The sequence below is a fragment of the Nyctereutes procyonoides genome, unplaced genomic scaffold (assembly GCF_905146905.1).
Source record: "Nyctereutes procyonoides isolate TBG_1078 unplaced genomic scaffold, NYPRO_anot_genome, whole genome shotgun sequence".
In the NCBI taxonomy this organism is placed as follows: domain Eukaryota; kingdom Metazoa; phylum Chordata; class Mammalia; order Carnivora; family Canidae; genus Nyctereutes; species Nyctereutes procyonoides.
Genome location: NW_026575030.1, coordinates 6,829,527 through 6,854,040, shown reverse-complemented (window position 1 = coordinate 6,854,040; position 24,514 = coordinate 6,829,527). Strand labels below are relative to the sequence as shown.

At 45.5% G+C, this 24,514-nt stretch overlaps 1 protein-coding gene across 2 annotated transcripts in view; it reads left to right on the top strand.

Annotated features, from left to right (window-relative positions):
- Positions 1-20,720, top strand: part of CCDC93 (coiled-coil domain containing 93) — a 95,926-nt gene extending 75,206 nt beyond the window's left edge. For both annotated transcript variants that reach the window (XM_055316173.1, XM_055316174.1), the window contains 5 exons: positions 757-839; positions 3,295-3,332; positions 4,701-4,785; positions 9,056-9,169; positions 15,622-20,720. In XM_055316173.1, coding sequence (XP_055172148.1) covers positions 757-839; positions 3,295-3,332; positions 4,701-4,785; positions 9,056-9,169; positions 15,622-15,675 — 374 coding nt within the window. In that variant the 3' untranslated portion in view covers positions 15,676-20,720. The remainder of the gene's footprint in view (positions 1-756; positions 840-3,294; positions 3,333-4,700; positions 4,786-9,055; positions 9,170-15,621) is intronic.
- The last annotated feature ends 3,794 nt before the right edge of the window (positions 20,721-24,514 follow it).

Sequence of the window (24,514 nt, the reverse complement as noted above, 5' to 3'; positions counted from 1 at the left end):
AGCCTGATTGTGAATCCAGGTCTTGGGATTTTTACCTGCCTCCGTATGTTAAGAGAATTCAGAGCCATGAGGGAGACATATAGGCTCAGAGCCAAGTGGGGGCCACTCAGGCACCCAGCCACATAGCAGAAAGACAAGGTGGCTGCCCCCCATTGACAATGTCCTCTGGTGAATATGGTCCAGTCCCAGTCTGTGAATGGGGTGCTTTCCCCCTAAGTCATTCTATAAGGAAAAGTGAAGAAGAAGAGGTAGATGGAGAATAATTTTATAGAAGAATTTTATAGGAAAGGATGTTGGGTGCCTGGTAAATAAGACGTTCTCCCTTAGTCATATGCACAGAAATGGGGAGAAAATTCTCACTTATTAGGCACTTATTCCGCCCTAGGTTGGGCATGTTATTCATCCAGTAGATATTTTGGAGGGCCTGCTGTCTAGGCATGTGCAAAGCATAGGGATTACAAAAGGGAATAGGCTGTGGCTCCTATTCATGAGGGGAGTGAGGAGGAAGGAAGACAAGTAGGAAGAAGCGACATGGTGGCTTCCTCATTCTTGCCACCTCCTCCCCACCCCCAACCCCCAGGATGTCTCACCTGAGAAACCCACCTGTCCCACATGCTGACAAATTCCTTTAATCTCTCATCCCGGCTGGGCCAGTCAGTGGGGCCAGTCCTGTGGGTGGGCCTCCTGGGGCAGTGGAAGCTTAAGATTGTTCTGATCCATTTTCTTATTCGTGTGTTGATGTCTTTGCATTTACAGTTTCAGCAGTGCACAAAGAAACCAAGCAGTTCTTCACTTTATATAATACTCTGGATGATAAAAAGGTTTATTTGGAAAAAGAGGTAAGAACCTGTATAAGAAGAAAATAATCAGATGAGCAGATACCAGGGCCACTGATCCCAGGAAGTTCAGAGAAACAATGTCTAGGATGTAATCAGGTGTAAGTGCAAGAAGTGCCTGCTGTGTGCCCAGTGCTGGGTCACAAAGTTAGAGTAAGAGACACCTCAGGGCTGCCGTAGCACAGTTGCATGGGCTGACATGGGACTAATAATGGACAGCTGTTCCATGGTGCCTGTGAGGAAGGACATCTAGAAAGCAACACAGGTGCACATGGAGAGGACATGGGTGGTGAAATTTTAGTTTGAGTTTGTTGTTGTTTTTTTAATAATAGTGCATTATTTTTCACATTTGGATAAATTATTTTTTTGACAGAGAGAGCATGAACAGGGAGAGGGGCATAATGTGGGGTTTGATCCCAGGACCCCGGGATTATGACCTGAGTGGAAGGCAGACATTTAACCAACTGAGCCACCCAGGTGCCCCTAGTTTGAGTTTTAAAGGAAGGAAAGAACCAGCTAAGTAAAATAGAGGTGGTAGGCTTATTCTAGTTGACATGGAGAAACTAGCTATTTAATCAGCCTCAGCCAACAGGAGTGAAAGGGGTTGCCCTGGGTACTCACACCCTCTCCGCGTTACTCTGACACTCAGGTTACATACACTCATGATTCAGGACTCCCTCACTTCGACGACAAATGATTGGAGCAGGGTGTGCAACTATGTTTTAAGGAGAAAAAAAAGAAAAATAAAGGAACGATATGGTCTTTACAGTAGCAGCACACTGGAACAGAGAGAGCATGTGCTTTCAAGTCAGACAGATTTGGGTTTTATTCTGGCCATATTTTCTGTACCTGTAAAGAGGGCATCACACTCGCTCTATATGATATGATGGAGACAGAATGGGAAATGATGGTGAAGGTCATTGTGTCTGGTTGCTCCCTGCACATATTATAGTTCCTGCCTACCCCCCCACGTCAAGGTCAACAGAATTTGTTTCCATTTCATCATCATTTTGCAGCCTGCACTGATCATCCTCTTAATGAGAACAGTACCGCAGGTGTGTCTTTTACCTGCCCTCCCCCTGCCCCCAAATAGAGGCATGTGTAATTAGCATCACCGTTATTGGCTATTGTCCATCAAACCAGATCAATCTGTGTCTTCCTAGAGGACACTTCTTGAGGGGGGCATTGAGTTCTGTTTTTCTCTATGCCTGAGGTCTTACACAGTGATGGGCACATGACAAGCATTTGATAAATATTTGAATATATGAGTTGAGCACATTTGGTAGGATTTACATCAGACCCGGGGGCATAGCTCTGCCAAACACCGTGGCTGTGGGATCTTTCTACCTAGTGAGAGGAAGCCAGCCAACCCTCACTTAGGGACAGGCCAGCCCCTTCCAAGAAAGCCCATCACCTGCCTTCGTCAGTAGTGTTTAAAGTTGTCACATTCTTTTAAAAACTAGGAGTATTTTAATGGGTGATGGGCACTGAGGGGGACACTTGACGGGATGAGCACTGGGTGTTATTCTGTATGTTGGTAAATTGAACACCAATAAAAATTAATTTATTAAAAAAAATAAAAATAATAAAAAATAAAAAAATAAAAATAATAAAAAATAAAATAATAATAATAAAAAAACTAGGAGTATGCAGGGGGAGGTAGGAGCTTTTGATTACAAGCCATATTAACATAGAACTTTGCATTTGGATAAATTATGCCTTTTATTCCAAATGCATTTACACCAGTGCTATTTTAGCTTTCAAGCATCCCTGTGGTGTCCTAAGGACAAGAATATCATTTCCATGTTACAGACTGAGGTCCAAGTAGGGTAAATGACAAGCTGAGTTCGTGACACAGCCAGAAAGAAGATCTGGGTTTTTAGAGTCCGAACTCAGAGCCCTTCCCTGAACTATATCACTGGGGCAGAGAAGGGTCCACCTGTGCAGGCTAAGGCATTCTTCATGGGAGAGTTCTCCCCGTGGGGCCTTGAATGATGCATTCCCATGCAGGTCCTCAGAGCCGCCCCACGGCTGGCCACATTAGGAAGTAAAAGGATGGGCATGGTGTCCTCGCTCTCCCCCACAACTGGCCCTCCGCTAATCTGATAGCCCTGAAAACAAAGTACACTTTTGGTGAGGAAACAAGAACTGGTGGCAGCTGCCCAAAGGACCCTAATGTTAGCTGAGTGTCTTCTCATATGGAATTTTGGCCCTTCTAGGGGCCCTCTTCCTACATTCCTGGGGTCATGGGTTGTCAGAAGGTCGATGCTCTGGGAAAAACCGTGGGGCTAAGAGCATGCTGCTCTTTTTCTCACGTTCTTTCATCTCTGTAAACAAGGTGTGCTGCTTTCAGAAGCAGTGTCCAGAGACAAGACAGCTTTGCAGTGTTTGGAGCCACACAGAGATCTTTCATCCTTTTGCTTACAGTTTTTCCTTTTTTTCCCCCTTTCTTCTTCAGATTAGCTTGCTGAACTCAATTCATGAGAACTTCTCACAGTAAGTACTAGCAGTCCTCCTTCCCGTCAGTACCTTGGTGTACCCTGCACTGTGCTTTTGGCTCACCTTCATGTTAGGGAAGGAGTACAAGGAGTGAGACGGTGCTAGATATGTGGTCTTTACACTCTCACTCTTACTGCCAAGTACACATGTGTCTTGGTTTACACGGTCTCTGCGTTCTTGCAAAAATAATGGTGGTGTTTGAGTTTGAGAAACACCAAGGAATATCTGGGGGGAAAAGTTAACTTTGAAGTAATTTGACTGTGCCTCACTACTATAAACTCTTTGTATATTACTTCTGTCTTGTTATGATTAGATTACTACCATTAGTTCTTAAGCACATAGAGATGCTTTATGATTTAGATAATGAAATAATCTAATTTTCAAAAAGATTTTTTAAATCTAATGATAGATTTTGTATTTAAGTCAATGTGCATCTTTTACTTTATTCATATAAGAATTCATTTTCTCCAAAAATTGTATGGCAGGGCCCTGTTGTACCCAGGTCATACCAGCCCTCAAGCATGCTCAGTGGCCTACTCACCTTCCAGGAGCCCCAAGGCTTGCTGTCTGTACAAACCTTCCCCGGCAAGTGATCAGTGACTAAGATCTGAATGGATTACAAACTCTAAATGTTAGGCTTTGTTTCTAATTCAAAGCAGACCAAAAAAGCCATAACTCACTGATAAGAATCAGATTCAATTAGTGACTTATAACCCTGTGACATTTCTCTAAATGGTACCTTCATCATCATTCCTGATAATTGAGAAAGGCTGCGGTGTTTGAGTGGTTTTGTGATGAGTTCTTCTCTCTATCAGCCTCTGGAATAATTCCCAATCCCTGTATCTGAGTGCTCTGATCCTTCTGGTGTGATTCCCAGTGCACAACAGGAAGTGAAAGGAACAATTTTCAGACACCAGGAAATCCACTCATTTAGCTGCTGCTTTTAGGAACAGGACCAGGTTTCCTGACCCTGGTTTTAGGAAAAGCTCAGAATATTTCTACCAGTCTTCAGCAGTGTCTCCAAATCCTCACATTTCTGAAAACTAAATGGGATTCATTTCTTAGGCAGTGCATGTCATCATCAAAGCAAGAAGTGTTTTTGTTGATTTTAATAACATTTTGTTTTGCTTTAAGAAAATATGTATTACTTAAATGGGAGAAAAAAATAGTATTCAGTTATGAAATGAAGCTAATTGTCGTGTGTCCCATGGATTTAGAATCCCTAACTGCCTGGGACCCAAGGGCCCCCAGGAGTCCACCATGTCTCAAAAAAGCATCATCTGGGCACAGGGCAGACTCCTTGATGCCTCCCTCTTCTTCAGCATCCTCCATGCTGGTTTTCACTCTGCGGTATTTTCCTTTCAGAGCCATGGCCTCCCCTACTTCCCGGGACCAGTTTTTACGTCAGATGGAACAGATCGTAGAAGGAATTAAGCAGAGCAGAATGAAGGTGAGAGGGCTTGTTTTCTGTAGTGCAACCAGGACCTCATACTGGTTTTGGAGAAGTCCTTGGGAAGGATAGACTTCTTCTGCTTGTCTTAGTAATGTGTTCCCAGTCCAGAAGACACATCTTCAGTGTCTATGGTGTGGGTTCCCAGCATACGTCTGACCCTGCAATGGCCAGCACCAGATCCACAGCCTGGTGGTTTAAAGGCAGCTTTTAACAGTAGCCCCATGGATTGAACACCTGCTGTGGGCCAAGCATGGTGCTGGTCCTAGAAGCTTTTCTAAGTGAGTAGTTTATCCCTGTTATATAGATGAGGAAGCCAGCTTTCACCAGCAGGCTTTCCCTCTTGCCCACAATCTCTTCTTCACTGGATCTTTGGTTCCTGAAATTCTACCATTCATTCCTTAGGATCTTGAGAACATTTTAGTTTTCAGGAATCCTCTATAAAAAGTGCAAATAATTGTCAAAGTGAATTCCAAAGTAAGAGGATATTATGCCTCAGAAGTCAAAAGAGAAAAGAATAATCGATAAGCATTGTGGGAGTTCCAGAGATAGCTTTACAGAGAATCATTCAGCATAGAGTTTTCATCACTTTGTGACTCTGCACTTGGGCCGTCTTCACAGTAGCAAAGAAGATTCAGACTCTAGAAACCAGACGTAGCCATGGTTTTCTACTGTTATAATCAGATGAGTCCTCACTAATATTTCCAAATCTCTTACGTTTGATCCCTTTAAAAAATGGATCATACCAGAGTGGTCCTCAGGCCTGGCAGTAAAACCTTCTGGGGACTCAGGGCAGCTTCTCTCATGAGCTGGAGCAGAGTGGTACAGTGAGTGACACCAGAGTGTAAACACACGAAGGATTTGTCATTATAAAAACCCACTCACAAGAGGCAAACATTCAAGCTGCCTATAATCTCATCTCACAGGAGATGAACTAAGGGCAAAAGCTGTTTCTATCCCTTCCCTTGTAGAAAATATTAATCTCTCCATTAATGACTTCAATAAAATGTCAGTGGGGCAAAAAAAAAAAAATTACCACCAGTGACAAGACTATTCAGCCCCCAAAATGAAAGCAGTCCTAAGGCAGCACCTGACCTACTTGCTCATGTGCATCTGCCCAAGGCAGAACAGGCCCTTCTTGATGGTCTAGGTAAGGGTATAGTGAAGGAGGATGACGACAGAGAACCTAGTCTGCAGGCCTTTACAGCCCCGATCTCAGTGTGATGGACCTTTCTACCTTGCCATCCTGCCATTATGTTCCTCCTAGGGGAGGCGCGCAGGCTCCAGGCCCCAGCACGGACCCCGATGCAGGGCTCAACCTCACAACCCCAAGATCATGACCTGAGCCAAAATCAAGAGCCATGCAAACACTTAACTGACTGAGCCATGCAAACACCCCGTAGAGCTGCTCTTATCCATACTAAAGAATACTAGGAATTTATTGAGGGTTTTTTTTTCCTTTGGCTTTCCCTTCCTGTTACCAGGAGATACATTCCTAGGGAAGGAAGTGGACGTAATCCCTTCATTCATGTGTGCATGGCTAGGGCGAACCTGGCACCTGACTCGTGGTGGGCTTCCAAGAACTATTTCCTGGGTGAATAAATTCATTCAGTTGACTGCAAAGATAGTTCTCAAAGAGGGGTCCTGGTCAGGTTTGAATATTGGCTGGCACTTCAAATGTAAGAAGTCTGTCTTTGCAGAACAATATTCATTTGAATGCATGTCTTTTGCTATCTTTAAAAAACCACAGCCTTCCCTACATGGATGCCACGATGGTTCCTGCTCAGAGTATATGTGGCACGGGAGCCTGTGTCCTCAAAGAGCACACACATCTCCAGAACTGGCGGTGGCAAGGTGTACATAGAGTAGATCATAGACTGACAGTGTGTACAAGCAATAGAAAAGGTGTTATGGTGCATAGAAGGGTTTCTGAGTGAAGAGAGACTCACATACTGGAAGGCATTTTGACCTCATCCTGAAGACATGAAGTCTCTGGAGCTCTGGAATACTATGGGCGAGTGCTCAGCAAAAGAATCTGGGGTTCCTGACCTAGAGTGTGAAGTGGATTAAACAAGGAGTGGGAACGGTGGGCCTGTATAGGGGGTTGCTAGAACAGTGTGAAAATAAAACTCAGACCTAAGAATCAGCTCCTGATTCTGAGAGTGAAGGGGACTCTTAGTACTTCTTACCAGGTACATTGTAGGGTGTCCAGTGTGAAGATAAAACAGTATTGAGTAGCTACCATAAACCAAGTGATGTGTCATTCACTTAACATTTAATATCATATATACCTTGTAACCTATAATCTAGGTGATATTATCCTTATTTTGCAAATAGGCGACTTGTCATTCAAAAAGATTTTAAAAGTCTTTCCAGGGATACACAGTGAGTGACTGAAGTAGGATTTGAACCCAGGCCTTTCTGGCCTCAAGCTCAGTTCTTTGCAGGGTTGCTCTGCCACCTTCCATGGTGGGTCCTGGAGATGTTCAAATTAAATTTATTGAAGAACCTTGTTTATATCCCTAAGACATAGTCAGTCATGGCCAGATTTTCTGCTGGAGGACAGAGCAGGAAGGAAAGGTCTGAGATCCATCAGCCAGGCTCTGCTACTTAAGAGGTACGGACTCAGCAGTGAGATCCCACCCAGTGCAGCACAAAATGTTCCTAGCAGCTGTGGGAAGTGGCGTACAGGAAGTAACAGCAGTGGGCATTGTGGCAGGAACCTTAGTCATGTGGACAGTATCAGGAAGCCTGCCAGACAGGAGCAGTGCAGACCACTAAGCCAGAGCTGAGTGTAGGATGGGCCTAGCCAGAGTCCCCAGAGAGGCAGGCAGGTTATCAGATTCCAGACATGGGCACAGACATGTGACAGGTGTCCATGTTCAGACCTGTGGAAAGAAGAGAGCCAGAGGGTCTCAGGATTAGGTCACCAGGTGACTTAGGAGCTAGATGCACAGTCAGGAGTAGACCAGGCAGACAAATGTCCATATGGGGTGGGCTTTCCCCTCAGCCAGGCTGGGATAGGGTGTGGGGGCACCAGGGTGCAGTTCACCAGGTGATCAACCCATGGCCTGGAGAGGGGGACAACTTGAATACAGTGCAGCCAGTTGAACTTTAACCTGTATTTACTGGGCAATCCCTTCCGCCATGTAACTCAGAAGCACCGTGCAAGCATCAGAAGACCAGCGATTTCATCCAGCTCTTGAGCACGTGCTGCAAGCCAGGCACCTGTTGGCCACCACAGCTTTCTGCCCTCACCATCTGGGTGATGCTTTCATGTGCTTCTGGAGATAGTGCACAAACCACTGCCCGAATGTCACCTCCTCAGAGAGCCCTCCCTGACCATCTGGTCTGAAGAGGTCATGCATCCACCCTCCTCTCTATCACCAAACCCTGTCATTCTCTTCACAGAAGCAATCACCAGTAGAAGTTTGCACACAGAGCTCGTTGTGTGAAGTGCTTGGTTAGCATCAGCCCCTCTGGCATGCTCCCTCCATGGGAGCAGTAACATTGCCTCATCACCATCACATTTAGTCCTCAGGGTGTCCACACAATATTTGTTGAAAGACTAAGCTGTTAGGTACCTCAGGAAAGTCTCTTTAACCCAAATCCAAGCTTTATTTATGAGGTCACCATCCTGGAAACAACCTAAATTGTCCACCATTAGAAAGATGGGTAAGCAGTATGATTGGGAATATTGTATAGTTTTTTTAAGTTTTGACTGTACAAAGTATACAATAGCATAGAAATACTTGTTAAGTGAAAGAGAACTCAGTTATTTACATAGGAGTTTTCTAATCTCAACACAATTAACATTTTTGGACCAGATGACACCTTATCATGTGGGATCTGTCCTCTATGTTGTAGAATGTTTAGCAGCATCCCTGGCCCTTATTAGAAGGTACCTGTAGCACCCTCTCCTCACAGTGGTGACCATCTGATCCATCCCCAGACATTGCCTCATGCCCTTTGGGGGCAAAATAGCCCCTGGTTGAGAACCACCAGCCTGTTGATTGTGAAATGGTAAACACACACACACACACACAAAAGTGGGACAGTTAGTGTGCAATGCAGAATTCCTGAGTAAATTAGAGAAGCCTCTGTGTAATATCATGCAAATAAATAGGCCAGTCTCAGAAATGATGTACAGAAGAGAAATACTGGAAGGAAGTCCATGATTATATTGGTAATAGTCGCCTTTTGGGTGTTGCCAGCAGTCCTTGATCACAACATGCCCCTTTCCTCATCATTTCCCAAAATGTTTCAACAGATGGAAAAGAAGAAGCAAGAGAACAAAATGAGAAGAGATCAGTTGAACGACCAGTACTTGGAACTGTTAGAAAAACAGAGGCTGTACTTTAAGACTGTGAAGGAGTTCAAGGAGGTAAAGAGGAAGATGGGGCTGGGCATATAAGGCTATGGGGGGATTTGTGTTCATCCAAGATGAGCCTTTCAAAACCAAAGTGATTCCCTGGTTTTCCATTGGTCTGTAGGTGGGTAAACAGCAGGTTGGCAGTGTGATCTGACCGTAAAGTGTGGCATGTCAGTAGTTCAGGACTGCGTGGTTCAGTGGCCCATCTCAAGTCCCGAATTGAGGGTTCTAAGAGACATCACGTCTTTATTTTCATTCACCTGGCATTTAGTAAGCATTAGTAAACTCACAAATGAAATAGCATCAAAGGCCACCTGGAAATAACATTCGTTACATATTCAGATCTGAAATTCTCCCTCCCTCCATCTGAGGTGGGGGGTGGGCCTTGAGAAGCCGGTGGGAGGAATGAACTCTGAGCATGAGGAGCTGGGTCTGAACCCTGCCTTTACCACTTACCAGCTGTGCACTTGGGCAGTAACAAACCCCCCCCAAACCTGTTTCCTTGTTGTTGAGATCTGCTGGGCCAGTGAGGGATGAGAGCATCTAGCACTGCATCTCACTCCTCTGACACCCTACACTCACTGAATTGTGTTTGTCCTGGCCTTTTCTGCATTTGGGCAAAGTTATTCTGTATGGGTCAGGAAAGAAACGTGCTCTCTTCTTGAGATTTTCCAGAAAGAAGACTTCATTTTGTCATTTACTAGGATTTTGGCAACTTCATTTTCAGGAACTCCTTCCCCGTTTCCAGGCCAAATCCATGTGGTCTCAGTGAGTGTAGAGATTGCTGAGCATAGAGGAGCTAGAGGTGTAGGTTGTATCCTGGTGTTTGATCTACAGAATAAAATAGGATCTCTTCATACCAATAATTTTATTCCTGTGTACGTTTTTTTAAGGTTATATTTATCTGAGAGAGATGGCATGAGCAGGGGGGAGGGGCAAGGGGGGAGGGAGAAGCTGACTCCCACTGAGCAGGGAGCCCCATGTGGGGCTCCATCCCAGGATCCCGGGATCATGAACTGAAGGCAGACACTTAACTGAGCCATAGAGGCGCCCTATTCCTGTGTACTTTTTTTTTTTTCCTGTGTACTTTTAAAGACTTTTTTCCCTTCTTTCCTTTTCTGTTTTCCTTTCCTACTTCTCCTCCTCCCCCCCCCCTTTTTTTTAATTTAACTTTTAGGGGCCACAGCCCACAGACATTTCAAAATTCTCACACTTTCCATCAGTGTTATTCCAGCTCCTACCATGCCCCTGGGGATATAGCAGGTTGTTAAACAGACCTGCTAACTCTGTCAAGTAGCTTGTGTTGTGGTTGGGGAGACAGATAACAAGCTAGGAAACACAAACCCTAGTAAACAAGTAATAAAAAAAAAAAAAAAACTAATTTCAGTTTTTGCCGGAGGCGGGGGCACACAAGGAGATGTATGGTTAGGGGAGGTCTCTCTCGAGTGAGGGCTTGGTCAGGGGCAAAGCAGGAGTGAGACCCTAAGGCCAGGCAGGTGGGAGAGTGATGGGGTGAGGTGCTCGGGGTCTGGGAGCCCCCTGTGGTTAGCAGGGGTTGGAGCTGAAGTTCTGGAAGGGCTAGTGAGCGAGCTGGCAAGGATCAGTCAGGACCCACTGTTCCCCAGCAGAGCTCTTTTTTCCCTTTAATGCAAATAACTCAGAAAGAGAAAAGGCCCAGCAGAGAAGAATTAAATGTTGCTTGAACATGCCAGCACTGCCCTTTTGACAGCAGAAACAAAAAGCAGATAAGTTGAGGAGGATAAGTATAAGCTGTCAAATTCAAAGCAAATAAAAGTGAAATGGAAGAGCTTATTCTTACTCTACACGCTCTCAGGGCTGAAGGCTTAAGATGACCTCCAAAGGAAAAGGTTCCTTCAGATGTGTTAAGCATCAAGCTTTCTGCGTTCCTGCCTCCCTGGGGCGCAGAGAGGGTCACATCAGAGAAAAAGGGTGGGTCCCTCCTAACCGGCTCCTGTGCTTCCCCATGCCTGTTTTCCTTAGTCCAAAACAAGAGGGGGAAAGGGAAATAAAGGTTCTTCAGACAACTAAATATATGTCATTTAAAAGAGTCACCTTAAAAAAAAAAGGCATTTTTTTTGTTTTTTTTTGACATTAAAATTGATAGTATTTACTCTTTTTTTTTTTAACACTTGGCAAAAATTTAAGATTAGTGGCTGCCCTTCAGTGTTCCAATATCTTAAGCTTTTCCTATTAGCTCCTCTGAGGTAACTTGGCCCCTCTTGGGGCCACTGCAGGTTCAGGAGGAAGTGGCATTGGAGGCTTGCTGCTCCCCAATTTCCACCCCATTCCTTCAGCCAGAGTAATTCTGTTATTTTGCAGCTTGCAGTACCTGTTAAGATCTCATGTGTCGTAGATCAGTTTGGAAAAGCAGACTTTCATCCCAGGGCAGGATCTTCTTCCAGAACCCTCTCTGTTCTGCTTGCTTTCTTTGCCTCTCCCCAACCTGCCTGGTCTTCTCCTCCTGGGTTCTGAAGTCTCACTGTATATCCTGGTCTCTGGCCCTTGTGCTGGCAGCAGTTACTTTTCATGCAGAGCACAGGATCATCGCCCAGAGCATGGCCCTGGCTACCTTAGCAGTTCCTTCATTGGGTTTGGTTTATTGCATGTTCATTGAGCAACAGTGGTGCTCATCCTGCCTCTTTGCCTCCCCTGGTATCAAGACACTGGTTAGAGACACCCAGCCATCTCTGAATTTCCATTGGCTTGCTCATCCCAGCAGGTTTGTTATTAGCAAGTCTGCCAGGGAATAGCACATACTCGGAAACCACTTTAATTGCCACATTATGTTCATTAATGATGTCTCTAAACCACAGTCTCTCATAAGGTCATCAAAGCAAGGTTTAAATCTAACCTAGCACTGACAAATGCAGACCATACATTTTCATGAAGCTGAGTTTGAGTACCTAATGTCGAGGGGCTGAAGTACCATGTCTGGCACATGGGGGGGCCCATACGGTCTTCAGTAGGAAAAAAACAGAAGCAAGGAGTTTTTTTTCCCCTCCATTGTAGAAAGAAATGCTAAAGGACCTTTCCAGTATTTGCTTTGAACAGAGAGACAGTATCATTCTGTGGTTTCCTAAAAGGTCTTCAGTAGATTGCAGGTAACTTAATACCAGGTGACAGCCTGGGATGCCTTTACTGAGAAGTCCAAGCATCATCTCAGCTTTGTGTGATACACAGAATTGTCCCTGCTGGGGACTGTCCCACAGCAGCAATTTGATGCTTCTAAGTTGATTTTGCCACATTTAAAAGTTGAAGTGGATAAGGGAAGGAGGGGAAACTAAGTGGAGAAAAATTAGAGAGGAAGACAAATCATGAGAGACTCCGGACTCTAGGAAACAAACAGATTATGGAAGGGGAGATGGGAGTGGGGTGGGGTGATACGGTGACTGGGTGATGGGCATTAAGGAGGGAGCATGATGTGATAAACACTGGGTGTTATATGTTGGCAAACTGAATTTAAATTAAAATACATAGCTCCTCCCAATATACACATATATATATAAATTAAAGTTGAAGTGGGTGACAAGTAAATGTATTTATTCATCATTTTGTCTTATCTTTTTTATTATGGAAATTTTCAAAAAAAATCCACAGAAGTAGAGAAAGTTAGGTTAATAATAGAATAGTATGACTGTCTTCCTGTTCTTGTTTCATCTTTACCCCCACCTACACTTTGTTTTTGGCTGGAGGTTATCTCCCTAAACAAATCTTAATAACTCACTTTATTTTCAATAACACATTTTTAAAAGGAAAGCTTTCTTCACTAGTATAACAAATGTTATTCAACTTCTTTCCTTTCCTGCTCCCCCAGGAACAATTAACTGCCTCCCCCTCCAGAAACATGTGCTCAAGAAGTGTCAGAGTACCTTACTACTGACAATAATTCAACCATACCCCCAGCCCAGAGCCTAGCTATTCTCTGGCTCTGAGGAGAAGGATAAGTACCTACAGGTGAACTGGCACTTAGAAAAAACAGGGTCACTGCAGCCATGAGCCATGACACTACCAGAAAAAACAAAAGGCCTCCAGAGAGCTAGGAGCACTTAGGCAGGCCCAGGGAGATGGAAACATTGACTTTGGGGGTCTTTGGTGCAGAGGGTTCAAGGCTGGAAGAGTTTCTTCCACACTAAGGGAATCTCCAGGGAAGCATAGCTCCGGGAGGCCTGGCCTCCCTCTCTGGTCTGGGCCCCTCCAGCTTGCCTCTCCAGGCCCTTCCCACTACCACATTCACCTCTTAGTTTTAACGGGGCTCCGGGTGACATGGCCCAAGGAAGGAGAGGACATTGTTTGCCAGCAGATGGAGGTATCCTAAGATGTCAAGACCAGTGAGAACAAGAGGGAAGGAGGATGCATAATGAGAAGCTTTGGAACATGTTTGTGGGTACAGAGTGATGCAGAGGGGACCTTGTACCACCGGACATCAGATTCCACACACAGGGGCTGGGACCAGCGACCTCCCTTAATAATCTCCCTCAACACCTATAGTAGTGGATTGCATGCAGCTCGTTTTCTTTAAAGATTTTATTTATTTATTTACTTACTTATTTTAGCTCGTTTAAAGATTGATTTTATTTGTTTATTTTTTAATTTATTTTTTATTGGTGTTCAATTTACCAACATACAGAATAACCCCCAGTGCCCGTCACCCATTCACTCCTACCCCCCGCCCTCCTCCCCTTCCACCACCCCTAGTTCGTTTCCCAGAGTCAGGAGTCTTTATGTTCTGTCTCCCTTTCTGATATCTCCCACACATTTCTTCTCCCTTCCCTTATATTCCCCTTCACTATTATTCATATTCCCCAAATGAATGAGAACATACACTGTCCTTCTCCGATTGACTTACTTCACTCAGCATGATACCCTCCAGTTCCATCCACGTTGAAGCAAATGGTGGGTATTTGTCATTTCTAATGGCTGAGTAATATTCCATTGTATACATAAACCACAGCTCCTTTATCCATTCATCTTTCGATGGACACCGAGGCTCCTTCCACAGTTTGGCTATTGTGGACATGGCTGCTAGAAACATCGGGGTGCAGGTGCCCCGGCGTTTCATTGCATCTGAATCTTCGGGGTAAATCCCTAACAGTGCAATTGCTGGGTCGTAGGGCAGGTCTATTTTTAATTCTTTGAGGAACCTCCACACAGTTTTCCAGAGTGGCTGCACCAGTTCACATTCCCACCAACAGTGTAAGAGGGTTCCCTTTTCTCCGCATCCTCTCCAACATTTGTGGTTTCCTGCCTTGTTAATGTTCCCCATTCTCACTGGTGTGAGGTGGTATCTCATTGTGGTTTTGATTTGTATTTCCCTGATGGCAAGTGATGCAGAGCATTTTCTCATGTGCATGTTGGCCATGTCTATGTCTTCCTCTGTGAGATTTCTCTTCATGTCTTTTGCCCATTTCATGATTGGATTGTTTGTTTCTTTGCTGTTGAGTTTAATAAGTTCTTTACAGATCTGGGAAACTAGCCCTTTATCTGATACGTCATCTGCAAATATCTTCTCCCATTCTGTAGGTTGTCTTTGAGTTTTGTTGACTGTATCCTTTGCTGTGCAAAAGCTTCTTATCTTGATGAAGTCCCAATAGTTCATTTTTGCTTTTGTTTCTTTTGCCTTCGTGGATGTATCTTGCAAGAAGTTACTGTGGCCGAGTTCAAAAAGGGTGTTGCCTGTGTTCTCCTCTAGGATTTTGATGGAATCTTGTCTCACATTTAGATCTTTCATCCATTTTGAGTTTATGAGAGGCAGAGAGAGAGAGAGGCAGAGACACGGGCAGAGAGAGAAGAAGCAGGGTCTGTGCAGGGTGCCCGATGTGGGACTCGATCCTGGGTCTCTAGGATCACGCCCTGAGCTAAAGGCAGACACTCAACCACTGAGCCACCCAGGGGTCCCACATACAGATCATTTTTTTGATATGTATCCCTCACCCAGTCTCCTGTTTCTTTCTTAAAGCTAAGGATATTCTTGATCTTGACTGTTGTCAGAGTAAGAACTTTGCCATGTGCTCTGCTTGCTGTGTGAACTAGGTCTGCCTTTTGTCACTCCTTTGGCTGCTAGCTTTAAGGACCTTCTCCATCCTTATCATAGTGGTCCAAGATCAGGGCTTAAGTGTCTGCTTGCTGCTTCTGGCTCCGAGGCTTGCCGCTTCTGGCCCCTGGAGGATTTTAGTGGCTTCATGAAGTGTTTTGGAATGACAGTGCCTAATCCTCATCCAGTTCTTGGTCTGATAGTCCAGAACCCAACTGTCATTTATGGTGACTTTAGCACTGAAAGGCAGGTGAACCTGTCCCAGAAGTTCCATTGTGCTAGTGGCCGCATGGACAGGGCAGGAGGGGGGTGGTTAGTCCATCAGTCACTGTCCCTCCTGGGATGGGGAAAGGGCCTCAGGTGGGACCTAATGTCACCACCTCCCTGCTTACTTTCTCTGCTTCCTTTCCAGGAGGGCCGCAAGAATGAGGTGCTGCTGTCCAAGGTGAAAGCCAAGGCCTCCTGAAAATTCCTAGACATCAGCGTATGTCACTGATTTTTTTTTTTAACTCCATATAGCAACCCCAAGATGGAGAGAGATGGTTCTGAACACTACAGTAGAGACGCAAGTGTCATAATCTCAACACCTGGATATTTTCTTTCTCCCATCTGCTTCCATTTCATCTCTCTGTTGTTGACGGAATCAGGCAGTGTAAACATGATGGCTTGGATAACACCTCTTCTCCTGTGAAGAAACACAAGCAGTTTTTATTCTGTATCAGTTCAACTTTTATTTCTCCAGTAACATCACACATATGAAGGTACCTGTATTTGTATGGACTCTCTGAATAAAAAGGAATTCATTTGTTCAGCAGATGTTAATTGAGCAACCAGTGAGAAGTAAGCACTGAGGGAAACAGAGGTATTAAACCCAGGCCCTGCATCTCAGGCATCCAGCAGGTGGCCCGGGGAGCAGAAACAGCCCACTTGACCTCAGAGCTTGGTCGCCTGAGATAGATAGATGATAGATAGATAGATAGATAGATAGATAGATAGATAGATAGATAGATGGATGTTAGATTTTTTTTTAAGTAAACAAAGGCTTTTAGCTGAATGACCAGCCCATGTGAGTGTTGGTCACATGGGCCCTTCACTCACCCTTGGTGCCTTTTGTTCCTGGCTCCTTGAGATGCCAGCCAGCAACAAGCATGAAAGCTCAGTGGCTGCCGTTGATTTAATTCTTACACACTACTCGAGTTTCTTTCACCAAAAATTGAAAACAGGGGCCTCATATTGAGGACACCTCCCCAAATGACCCCTTAATATGCCCTCCTTCTCACATGAGTCCCAGCCAAACGTGGGTGGTCTTGTGCATCCCTCCTCATTATGAGCACACCCTTGTGCTCCACATTCCAGACAGGTCATGGACTAAGTGCAGACACAAGACACACACCAGTCAGTGAGGTCCAGGGCAGTATGTGGTAAATGCCAGAGCAACTGGCCATGAGCAGGAACCAGAGGACATTGGAGGAAGAAGAGCAGGGAGGTGTGCAGAAACCCAGGATACTTCGTGGGGGAGGTAGGATTGCAAATGAACGGGGAGTTGCATTTTAATAAACAGAGATAGGTGGGAAGGCCCCTTTGGATAAAGTACGACTGTAATTAGAAACTGAAAAGCGCATAGGGGGAGAGTACCAGCATGCTTGTTGGGAAAGGAGAGGTCAGGCCTGTCTCTGCAGGAAAGGCAGACTGGAGGCCTCAGGAAATGAGCAGTCCAAACCAGACATGGAGCCCCTCCCGCCCTGGCAGCCCAGGATCTGGCAACACAGCCAGGTTCAGTTAACCCCAGTGTGACGTTTGTGCTTCGTTCTGTGTAAACCTCACACACAGACTGCTCAGCAACCTCTGACCATGAAAAATAAAAGCTGATGCATGTCAGGCAAATAAGGGCATTTGGTACAGTCATGGGAACATCATGCTCACTTTTAACTCTCTAATGTCTGCATTAAGTAAATCTGACATGGGCACACCTAAAAAAATCTCATGCCAGATTACCAACAGCCATTGGTTTCTGTGCCCGGGAGCAAGGCCGGTCTGCTGAGCATGGCTGCCCCCAGAGCTGAGAGGAAGCAGCAGAGGTTGAAGTGGTGCTCCCCGTGTGCTCAGCATGCCCCTCCTGGGCCAGGTACATCTTCCTCAGCGGCTCCCATGGCCACGGTCATCTGCAGACTGATTTTGAAAGGGGCCTGTGAAGTTGAAGCTAGTGCTTGCTAGAAAGCAGGTGGCACTCTGAGGGCAAGGGAGGGGACAGCAGTGTAACTACAGAATCTTCCAGGTTCAGGGAAACATCGATGTTTTCTTGTTGAGAAACTCTTAGACCCCACTCCCTAGCAACGTTTTGAGTGGTTATGAAATTGTCTATTTGTCCAAAGGCGGTAGGGAGGAGGAGTGGGTTATATTCTGGGGCTCTGTAGCCCGCCTCTCTGCTATCAGGGAAAGTATGCCGTGACTAATCCAAAGCAACTACTTAATAACCCTTTTTAAAAGTGAGGGCATCTATTGGGCTATGTTTCCAAAGTATTTCATTTGATTTGGTTTTGGTATAGGAGTTATCAGAAGATCTCTTTTCCCCTTATAATCCACAAAGCCTAATACAGATAACAAATTCATTCCTATTCCTTGGACACATCTTAAATTAGACTGCCGGAGGCAGTTTTGAGAACTGCATGTTTGCCACAGATGACCTCCAGCGTGGATGGTGCCTTTGTGAGTAATTAGGACAGCAAGCGTGCCTTATAGTCAGGCCTTACAGGCTGAAGTGATGCCCCAAAGGCCCCCTTCATTTCAGAAGCCACTCAGGAGAGTGCCTCCCAGGACATCTTGTGTGCCCAGAGTATGGCTGGGTATTGAGCTAAGTGCAGAGACTTTTCTGGATTAAAATAAAAAATGCCTAAGTTACTTTTATGAAATGTGTGCTTCCGGAGGAATGAGGTTTCCCCGGGAAGCCTTTAGCCACCCCCTTCTGTCAGAGCCGTGAGCTTGCTAACATGGCAGCCTTCCCGGGGCCGGCCGCCCAGGACCCTAGCACTCTCTGCCAGCATCTGCATCGGGCACCACCTCCCTACACGCGTCTCATGGAGTACCCGGGGCAGCCTTGATCTAAACCAAAATCAGAGCTGCTGAGCAGTACAGACTAGAGGACCACAAGGTGTCTAGGAAGACATTTGGATGTATTTCTTCTTGTCCTTGCCCTGGATTCGGTCTCATGGGTCCCTGGGGTCAGCTCATTGTACTAGAGTGAGATGCCAAATGTTAGAGAACACTGCCAAGATGAGACGTTGGAGTGAGTTTCCTTTTTGAACAGAGAGGGCAGATTGCAGGTTTGTCGGGCCTGAGTTCTTGTTAGGGTCTCGTGTATGATTTTCACTGGGTTCGGTCCATTGCCCATATTCTGTGGGTAGCCACGCCCTGCCAGTGTCTACTGAAGCAGGACCAGAAGGCCGGGGAGCTGGTACAGACAGCAGGCCTTGCTCAGGCTGAGGAAGCACTCCTTGGCAAGCAGTGTAGTAGCCCTTGGGACCTCCCAAACCAGGAGCAGAGGACGGGGCAGTCCTCAGGCAGCCCTCTACTACCTGGCAAAGCACCATCCCCGTGATCTCTGGTTGAATATCGATGGATCACATCTGTAGTGACCAAAGCAGACCTGCCAGAAAAGGCACTATGGACCATAGGCACGCGTGGCTGGTAAACATGGGCCGCCTTGATTTCTGTCACCTGGACGTGGCCTTGTCTTGCCCTCTCTACAGGTGACTGGTGTACATGGGAAGTAGATATGCTAGCAATAAACTTTAACAGGTACTTCGGCTGAGGCTGAGGGGCAGTGTTGGTTTGAAGCGTGCTTTGAGGAAGAATAGTAAGGAAGCGCTTACTTGCGTCCGGGGTTGACTTCAAGGTACAAGCACATCTGACTGCACAGCAGTCCAGTGAAGAGCCCCAGCATGGTGAGGTGCCCATCGTCTGTCTGTGTGCCTGGGCACTAGTCAGGTGGGGTGCCTTATTGGAAGCATCCTTGGAGCCCCCCAGGCCTTCTCTCAATCCTTTTCCCCAAGTCCAGAGCATTTCTTCTAATAGCACATAGCGACAGGCTGAAAAATACTATGTAAAAAATCATGTTGTCAGGGTCCCCACTCTTCTCATGATAAATGTATGAAAGCGTTGAGGGGATCTGGTAACTGGACTATGGCTCATTTGACAGTGTGGGGAATACCACGTCAGTTTTCCACATCAGCCTTACATCAGTTCCTCAAATGCGCCGAGCTCACACCTGCCCATGGCTGTTGTCCTTGCTGCTTCCTGGACCACTGTCCATTTGAGGTCATGGGCAGTGGCTTTCCAGGCAGCCTGACCCGCTACAGACCCACTCGGTGTCTGCCTGCGGCCTCGATCGCACTCTGCCTTCTCCGCTGTTGTCTCCCTTGGTGGCACATGCTGCTGTTTGATCGCTTAGTCCTTTGTGAAGTCTGTTGCCTGCCCACCCCACTCCAGTGGAAGTGTAGTGGAAGCAGGGACCTTGCGGTCCCCCCAGAGTCTGGCTCGGGTCATTGGCCAGCAAATTCTGGTCGGATAAAAGAGCTTCTCTAAATTGCAACTTGCATCTCTGGATTAGCAGAGTTTAGACTGAAACTTTTGTCTGCTTTATGCTGTGTTTGCATACGGTGGACGGTTTTATTCAGCAGCTTGAGAATCTCAGTGTGTTTGTTATACTCTAACCTCTAAGGTTCGGATGTCAGAGGTGTCAGGGGTCTCAAGCCTTTCAAAGAAATCACCTTCCACGTGTGATTTTTCTCCCCAGACAGAAGGAAAGAGAGAGGGAACACGCAGATGTCAGAGATTAGATCATGTTTTGGCTCAAAGTGTGTCATGAACCTAAGGGTAACTTGACGGGTTGAAATGACTCAGCCAATGAAACCAGGAAGTAGGGAGCAGCACTGGGATGTGGTGTTGGCAGAAGTATGAACAGTACAAATCCATGGAGGACAGTTGGATAATATCAATGAAAAGTACAAATGCACAAGCTTTCTGAGCCAGCAATGCTGCTTCTAGGAATTGTTTCCATATATGAGGATTTTTACTGCAGCATTATTTGGAATAGCAAAAAGATGGAAACTACCACCAACGTAGGACAATGGTTCAATAAATTATTGGTGAATCCATACAATGGGATGTTAAACTTAAAAGAACAGAGTCACACTGTATGTACTGCCATGGGATGATCCCTAAGGTGCATGGTTCTTGGTATAGTAGGGTTTGTTATTAACAATGGGAAGGGGATGGAGAAAAATGTGTGTCAGTGGGTGGACACGTGTGTGTATGTGGTGTAGACATGCTCATCTGTCATGCATATCTGCATATGCCTAGACTGTCTGAGAAGATACACAGGAACCTGACAGCTTTGGTTGCCTCTGGGAAGAGGGGTGGGAATTACTTTTCACTGTATATCTTTTGTACCTTTTGAATTTTATACCATGTACATGTATTATCTATTCAGATAATAAAGTTTTTAAATTTTAATTTGATTTAATTTTCTACAAAATAGAAACATGACAAGATTCTTGTTTGGTAAGTCTGCTTTCCTTATGAATTTAAAGCCCTATCCCCAAAGTAATTAAATCTCTCCTGTTCTTGGGTCTTGGGGGAAATAGGGAAGGGGAAAGGGGACCATCCTCCTCTGACAGAACAGCTGTATGGAGATGAAGCAGTGAGGATGGTTCTGCTCTGATTGTGTGCATGTGTTGGGTGGCAGTAAGGCGGCGGGGGGGGGGGGGACAGTGGACTGTGAAGTGGCCACACCCCGTAGGGTTGCCCCTCTCTTTTGAGGGTCACAGCACCACCCCTGTTCCTCTGGCTTTGAGGTGCAAAAGATGGAGACAGTACCCCTGAGCCAAAGTGACTTTCCTGCTGGCAGCACAAGATGCATTAGGAGAGCTTTCTGTTCTTACAAGTTGCTGGGGAAGGACAAGGTGTCTGGAGCAGCCTTAACCTTTTGAGACCATGAGAAGAGACATCCCGATACCCTGAGCTTGACTGAAAACATGGGAAGAGCCTGGCTCCCTTAAGGCATGACGAACCTCTTGAACCAATCCAGGGACCACTCACCCCTGTATTTCTTGTTCTGTGAGAAAAACAAATACTTGACAACTCAATCATTCAATCAACAAATATTTGAGGTTCTATTTTGGGTCAGGCTCTGGGAATACAGCAGTGAACAAAGAACTTAAATACACTCCAGCAGGGAAGACATACAAGCAGGGTGGAATGTAAGCTATGAAACATGTTGCTCCAGCCTGCTGATTAAGGAAGAAGCATGGAGAGTGTCTGGTTTGGTAGTGATCTGCAATTTTATAATGAATAGTTAGGGGCTGCCTTTACATTCTTTACTGGGAACTACCTTGGTTTTCATTCTGGAAACTTCACCAGAGCGCCGGGTAGTTTGCTGGCTACTGATTCTATCCAGGCTTGCCGTAGATGACACCAGAGCATCTGGCTTACAAAATGTCCCCTGTCCCTAATAGCCTCTTTCACCTCTTAACCACCCTGATTTTCTTTGAATTCTACAAACTGCATATTTTGCATGCTTTCATTTTCGTCATGTAGAAAACCAGGTATTGGTTCTACGGTTTAAAAACTATGGGTAGTTTCTCTGCATGACTTTAATACTGGTATATTTTTTTAAGATTTATTTGAGAAAGAGAAAAAGCATGAGTTGGGGGAGTGGCAGGCAGAGGGAGAGGGGAAGTAGACTCCCTGCTGAGCAGGGAGCCTGATGCAGGGCTTAATCTCAGGACCCTGGGATCATGACCTGAGCTGAGGGCAGACACTTAACTGCCTAACCGACTGAGCCACCCAGGCATCTCTAATATTGTTATCTTTTAAAGATACGGTTCACATGCTTTCAGCTTAATTCCAGTAAGAAATTGTTTTGTATTTTCTAGATTTGTGTGCTTTGTTTCAGAAGTTTGAATCGCTAGTGTTTTTATGATCAAAATCCAGTCTAGAAAAAACCGTCTGTTGTTTGTCTCTTCAGGATATCTGTGTTCTTAGCATTAAATAAATATAAATAAGCTGATGAGAAGTGAGGGAAATGCCACAGAGGGGATACTGAGTGTAAAGTTGTTGAGGTAGAAGCAGGCCCAGCAGGTGAGTTTTGAGGAACGTGAAGGGTATCTGTGTGGGAAACCATTGGAGGGTTTGGGGATTTCAACAGGGATGCCTTGGCAGCTGTGCTGACCACAGACCTGGGAGACAAGGGCAACAGCAGGGAGCTCAGATAAGAGATGACTGATAATCTAAATGGAAACAGAAGTCTTATGAGACAGTACTTAGCCTTTTTATACCACACTCTGATTTTTAATGTTCTACCTTTTTCCCATATACAGCTCTGAATTATTGGTCGCCATTCTTCACTCCCCCAGAATGAACACCTTTGTCATGGCATCCGAGTGGGTGGAGTCCTCTTCCCCATCCCACTACTTTGGGCTTTTGCTTGGTTTGTGGGTTGTTAGCAGACTTGATATGAGCAAAGGTTTAGAAGTGTGCTTGGGTGGTTGGGCTTGCCCACTTGCACACCCATCTTGATAATATCATACCATGCTGGCCCAAGGAAGTCGAGGGACGCATGGAACAGACCTAGGCCCAAACAAACTGCTGCTTAAAGCTGGACCCAGAAGAGTGCAGCCAGGATCAGTGAGATCCCAGCCAACTCCCAGACATAGCAAGAAATAAGTTTGTTGCTATCTGTATATCACCCAGATTTTGTAGTAATTATGTACAGTTAGAACATAGCTGACTGGGGCACCTGGGTGGCTCTGTTGGTTAACTGTCTGCCTTTGGCTCAGGTCATGATTTTGGGGTCCTGGGATTGAGCCCCACATCGGGCTCCCTTCTCATTGGGGATCCTGCTTCCCCCTCTCCCTCTGCCCCTCCCTGCCAGCCACCCCTGCTCTGTTTCTCTCTCAAACAAATAAAATATTTAAAAAAAAAAAAAACATAGCTAAGACAACCACCAAAGTGATTTCATGATCGGTTGTGACCTGAAGTTTAAAAGACACTTCTCTGTACAAACCAGCATTAATGTGGACGGACCAGGTCAGGGGCCAGAAGATCAGGCTTCTAGGGGTGGTACCCACATGTGGCATAAATGCTCACACTGGACAGCAATCAGGATCAGAATCCAAATTCCCTTCAGACATGCCTGAGGAAACCTGGAGGCCATGTTAAAGGAGAGAAAAGTAGCGTACTTTATCCATTATGCATGACTACATTATAAAATAAAATGGTTAGCCATATCCATCCTACAGACCTGGAACTTTGTGAAATTGGATTCTGACATGAAGATATTTCAGCAAATGAATCTCAACAGAGAAGAGACTGATTCCTCTTATATCTTTTATGTGAAATGCATGATGTATCATAAGACCATTTCTTGAAGCACCTTCCAATGAAAGAATAAAATTCCAAAAGATGACTTCAAGAAGGCTGTCGTAGGGAGCCAGACCCGGCACCTTTGTGGTGTCCCAGCCTCTAGCCACAAAGGAATAGTTGGACCACATACTCATCCCTGCCTGCCTTCAGAATCCCTCAACAGGGCTGACATGGAGCAAAGCTGGGACTGTGGGTGGTTTGAGGTTGTACAGGCCTCAATTGCAAAAACACAAAGTTCGGTAAACTGAGGTGGTTTCTAACTCAGTGACAAAATCTGATCTGACTCAGGGCTAGCTAGATATTTTAGTCTTTTCTCACAGTATAAACGTATATTTTACTGCACAGGTTGAATAGAGACTGTTGCCCCCCAACGGAGCTGGGGGTGTTAACCTAATTTATGCAATAGGCGCCATATTGTCTTTCAAATACTTAAAAATTCTAAATTCCAAACCCCATCTGGCCCCAAAGATTTTGGAAAAGGCAATGTGGACCTCTGTTCCCTGATAAACCCCAAAGTGTAGGTCCTCTATAGTATAAGCTTAAAGAATATCTACATACCTCAGATATCCAGTCTGAGCCGACGGTGGAGTGGGCTGTCTTGCGTAAATTGAAAAACCTAATCAGTTAGCAACCACCGCTTCTCCAAAGTCAGATGGATTGTGGCCAGCATGACTTAGTCTAGGTATCCCCCCTCATCCAGGGCCTTGGACCCCTATATACTTGGGCCATATTTGGTATTTTCAGGAAGGCCAAGATTCGCTATGGCAGTTTGGAGGTGGTTGTGTCTTAGCAGTCATCCCTGTTTCAATGGCGTGTGTGTGTGTGTGTGTGTGTGTGTGTGTGTGATCAATCATACATATGAATGATTTTGAGCCTAGAAATCA